This window comes from Myotis brandtii, unplaced genomic scaffold (assembly GCF_000412655.1).
Source record: "Myotis brandtii unplaced genomic scaffold, ASM41265v1 scaffold889, whole genome shotgun sequence".
Lineage (NCBI taxonomy): Eukaryota > Metazoa > Chordata > Mammalia > Chiroptera > Vespertilionidae > Myotis > Myotis brandtii.
Window position 1 is genome coordinate 432,838 of NW_005371640.1, and position 4,921 is coordinate 437,758.

Here is a 4,921-nt window from a genome sequence, read left to right on the forward strand (position 1 = left end):
GGGGGCAGTTAGGGGCGATAAGGCAGGCAGGCAGTTGAGCAGTTAGGAACCAGCGGTCCCGTATTGTGAGAGGGATGTCTGACTGCCGGTTTAGGCCTGATCCTAGGGACTGGGCCTAAACTGACTGAGGGGACTCCCTCCCACCCCCCGCACAAAATTTGTGCACCGGGCCTCTAGTATGCTAAGGCCGCTCAACTGCTCGCTAAGATGTGCACTGACCACCGGGGGCAGACGCTCCGACCTGTAGGTTAGCTTGCTGCTGGGCCAATCGGGACTGAGCGAGATGGGCCGGACATGCCCCGAAGCCCTCCTGCGGTCCCTCCCCGGCTGGCCAACTTTCCGCATCCCTCCCTGGCTTGCTGGCCCCGATCGGTCCCGATTGGGACTGGGCGAGACTGGGCCAGATGGGGCCAGACATGCCCTGGAGCCCTCCCACGGTCCCTCCCCAGCCCCGATCATGCACTGGTGGGGTCCCTTGGCCTGGCCTGCACTCTCGCAATCTGGAACCCCTCGGGGATGTCAGAGAGCTGGTTTCGGCCTGATCCTACAGGCCACTCCCCTCGGGAGGATGCCAGACGCAGGGCTCATGGCTGTTGAGCGCTGCTGGGGCAGCCTGAGCCTCTCCTGATCAGGACTGATTGGGCGGGAGCCCGCGGCAGGCGCAGTGGGGCTGGGATGAGTGGGAGTGGCAGGTAGGAGCTGCAGGTGGCGTTGGACTGTGGGTTTCGGCCTGATCCCCGCAGACCACCCAGAGGGACCCCACCCATGCACGAATTCGTGCACCGGACCTCTAGTTGCTAGATAAAAACCTACTTTTTGATTGGGATTGCATTGAGTCTATAGATCAATATGGAGAGAATCTTAAAAATATTGTCTTATAAAACATAGAGTAATATATCTCCATTAATTTAGGTTATTCATTTTTTCTGTGGTGTTTTGTTATTTACAGTGTAGAGATCTTGTGCATCTTTCACTAAATTTATTCCTACATTATCTTTCCACAGAGAAGAGGATTAGACATGTTATTAACTCTATTTCCCTTCTTGGGAAAATCACTAAACTTCTGAGCTTCCACTTCTTTTTTTTTAATATATTTTATTTGATTTTTTACAGAAAGGAAGGGAGAGAGATAGTTAGAAACATCGATGAGAGAGAAACATCGATCAGCTGCCTCCTGCATACCTCCTACTGGGGATGTGCCTGCAACCAAGGTACATGCCCTTGACCGAAATCGAACTTGAGACCTTTCAGTCCGCAGGCCGACGCTCTATCCACTGAGCTAAACCGGTTAGGGCCCATTTCTTTTTTTAAAATATTTTTTTATTGATTTCAGAGAGGAAGGGAGAGGGAGGGAGAGAGTGATAGAAACATCAGTGATGAAAGAGAATCATTGACTGGCTGCCTCCTGTATGCTCCCCACTGGGGATGGAGCCTGAAACTCGGCGTGTACTCTGACTGGGAATTGAACAGGGACCTCCTGGTTCATGGTCGATGCTCAACCACTGAGCCACACCAGCCAGGCCTGGGCTTCCATTTCTTATTGTAAAATGGGGTTAATAGTATCTTGTTCTATGTGTTTAATTAGATGTACATGTTTATTGCATAGCACTTTGCCTGGTGGCTAGTAAGAGCTCAATTAAACTCATATTATCACTGAAGATCCACATAATACTCAGAATCTAGCAATTTGTGGGCCATTGAATATTATTTACTCCTGAAAAGGAGAAGAAAATGAAGGAAATCCATTTAATTTAGAATGCATTATTAAGTATTATTAGCAGTTTTTCCTATGTCTTTTTGGTGGTCTTTTTAAAAATATATTTTTATTGATTTCAGAGAGGAAGAGAAAGATAGAAACATCAATAATGAGAGAGAATCATTGATCGGCCACCACCTCCACGCCCCCTACTGGAGATCGAGCCCGCAACCTGGGCATGTGCCCTTGACCGAAATTGAACCGGGGACCCTTCAGTCCGCAGGCAGACGCTCTATCCACTGAACCAAACCAGCTAGGGCTTTTTGGTGGTTTTTAAATTCGAGAGGAAAAACTAGAGTTACTGACTTTAAATCGTCTAGGTTGTTTTCCTCTAAGACAAATATTATTTGTTGATTTCAGTCAGATTTTCAAGAATTGCCAGTCAGAATTTCAGAACTAATTTACTATTTAAAATGGAATAATATTGGGAGGTTCTTATTCCAACTACCTCTTTTTAAATCTCTTAATCTAGTTAGGAATGGTAGTAATTTATTGTAAAAGTGGCCATGTTCTTATTCACTATCTTCATTCTTGTAGGGCACTTTGAGTCACTGGACCTTGCGGAATATGCTAAGAAGCAGCCATGGTGGCGCAAGCTGTTCGGGCAGGAAACTGGGCCCTCAGCTGAAAAATACAGCGTTGCAACACAGCTGTTAATCGGAGGTGTCACTGGGTGGTGAGTGATGTGAAAGGTGGCCGGTGTCTGTTTACACGCTTTAATATCGTGGTGATAGGAATCACCTCCTTTAGCCAATAAGAGCACGTTGGCTTCTGTGAAATCGATCACTTAATGTGTAGCATTTATCAAAACATGTTAAAGTGTGATTTAATGGTTACACAAAGTATTTACTACATGCCATGTAATCATTTCCTTCTCACAACTCTGAAATCAGTAGTTATTATTTATCCTCATGTCCCCCAGTTCTAGTGAGAAGTAATTGACATATATCACTATATAAGTTTAAGGTGTATAGCGTGATGCCTTGATTTACATATATTGTGAAATGATTACCACAGTAGGTATGGTTAACATCCATTACTTTATATAGATACAATAAAAAAGAAGAAAAAGTCTCCTTGTGATGAGAACTCTTAGGATTGGCTCTCTTAATAACTCTCCTATTTATCATACAGCGGTGTTAACTCTAGTCATCATGTACTTTACATCCCTGGTACTTATTTGTCTTATAACTACAAGTTAGTATCTTTGGACCGCCTTCTTCCAATTCCCCCTCCCCCTGCTCTCTATCTTTTTCTTTTTTCTTTCTTTTTTTTTTTGTTAATCCTCACCCCAGGATATTTTTCCCCCATTGATTTTTTTTCTTTTTTAAAAAATATTTTTATTGATTTCAGAGAGGAAGGGTGAGGGAGATAGAGATAGAAGCATCAATGATGAGAGGGAATCATTGATCGGCTGCCTCCTGCACGTTGGACCGAGCCCGCAACTGAGGCATGTGCTCCCGACCAGAATTGAACCTGGGACCCTTCGGTCTGCAGGCCAACGCTCTATCCACTGAGCCAAACCGGCTAGGGCTCCTGCATTGATTTTTTAGAGAGAGTGGAAGGGAGGGGGAGAAACAGAGAGAGAGAAACATCGATGTGAGACACATCGATTGGCTGCCTCCCCCATGTGCCCTGACTGGGGCAGGGATCGAGCCTGCAACCCAGGTACGTGCCCTTGACTGAAATCGAACCCACGGCCCTTCAGTCAGTGGGCTGACACTAACCACTGAGCAGCCAGGTAGGGCTCTATTTTTCTAGGATTCCACATATAAAGGAGATCGTACAGTATTTGTTTTTCTCTGTCTGACTTATTTCACTTAGCATAATGCCCTGTAGGTCCATCCATGTTGTTGTAAATGGTAAGATTTTCTCAAATTTTTAAGGCTAAATGATATTTCATATCATATATATATGATATATATATCATTTCATATATATAATATTTTAAATATTTCATTATATATGTATATATATATCATAGCTTTTTGTGTATTTAACAGCCTGTCGACTTGTCTGATGGTGGTTTGGTTTTTGTAGGTGCACAGGTTTCATATTCCAGAAGGTTGGAAAATTGGCTGCAACAGCTGTGGGAGGAGGATTTTTTCTCCTTCAGGTCTGTATGTGAAATATTCCTAGGTGTTTGGAAATTCTGCTTGCCCATTAGGGATGTGGTATGAGGAGCTGTAATGTAACCCTGTCAATATTACACTAGAATAGTCTTTGCACTTGTATACATGTACTATTTGAAATGCCAGCGACCTTTGAGTCAGACTTCATCAATTACTAGTTGCATTTTATTTTCTCACTTATAATATGGGGATATAAGTACCTATTTCTCTCTCTCACTCTAACCACGGAAATGCCACCAGCCAGGGCTCTAACTTAAAACCTTTTAGAGAGGGGTAAGTGTATAAATAAAGTAAAAGAATTGCCAGGAGTCATTGAAGGGCTGTCTATTGAATTCTGGTGCCAGGCATAGGGCCTTGCACATAGGGTGGATGCCAAGTAGATGTTGAGTGAATATCGTTGTCATACAAAGTCCTGGATGGCAAATGTCTCAAAAAATGGAGTCAGAAGGGTTTTTGATAAAGCACTTCAGTGATTTATCCTGACAAAAAGAAATAATGAGCCTGTGTTTCCTATTTCTTGCTGTTGTTGAAACTAGATTGCAAACCACACTGGCTACATCAAAATTGACTGGCAACGGGTAGAGAAGGACATGAAGAAGGCCAAGGAACAGTTGAAGATCCGCAAGAGCAACCACTTACCTACAGAGGTGAAAAGCAAAGCCGAGGAGGTGCGACTGGTTTTATTTATGTGAAGTGTGTGAAGGGTGCAGACAGTTTTGTGTGTCCAAAAATGGGCTTAGACATCTATTTGTCAACTTTGGATGGAATAGCTTCACCTCAGACATTTTTTTAAAATATATATTTTTATTGATTTCAGAGAGGAAGGGAGAGAGAGAAAGATAAACATTAATGCTGAGCAAGAATCATTGATCGGCTGCCTCCTACACACCTAAACTGGGGATCGAGCCCACAGCCTGGGCATGTGCCCTGACCGGGAATTGAACCGTGACCTCCTTGTTCATAGGTCGATGTTCAACCACTGAGCCACACTGGCTGGGCTCAGGCATTTCTTTTAATCCTCACCCGGGGACAT

General features: G+C 44.0%; 1 protein-coding gene across 1 annotated transcript in view; it reads left to right on the forward strand.

Annotated features, from left to right (window-relative positions):
- Positions 1-2,247: 2,247 nt before the first annotated feature.
- FUNDC2 (FUN14 domain containing 2) overlaps positions 2,248-4,921 on the forward strand; it is an 8,417-nt gene continuing 5,743 nt past the window's right edge. Inside the window, exons 1-3 of the mRNA XM_005885014.2 lie at positions 2,248-2,432; positions 3,797-3,872; positions 4,425-4,556. Coding sequence (XP_005885076.1) covers positions 2,263-2,432; positions 3,797-3,872; positions 4,425-4,556 — 378 coding nt within the window. The 5' untranslated portion in view covers positions 2,248-2,262. The remainder of the gene's footprint in view (positions 2,433-3,796; positions 3,873-4,424; positions 4,557-4,921) is intronic.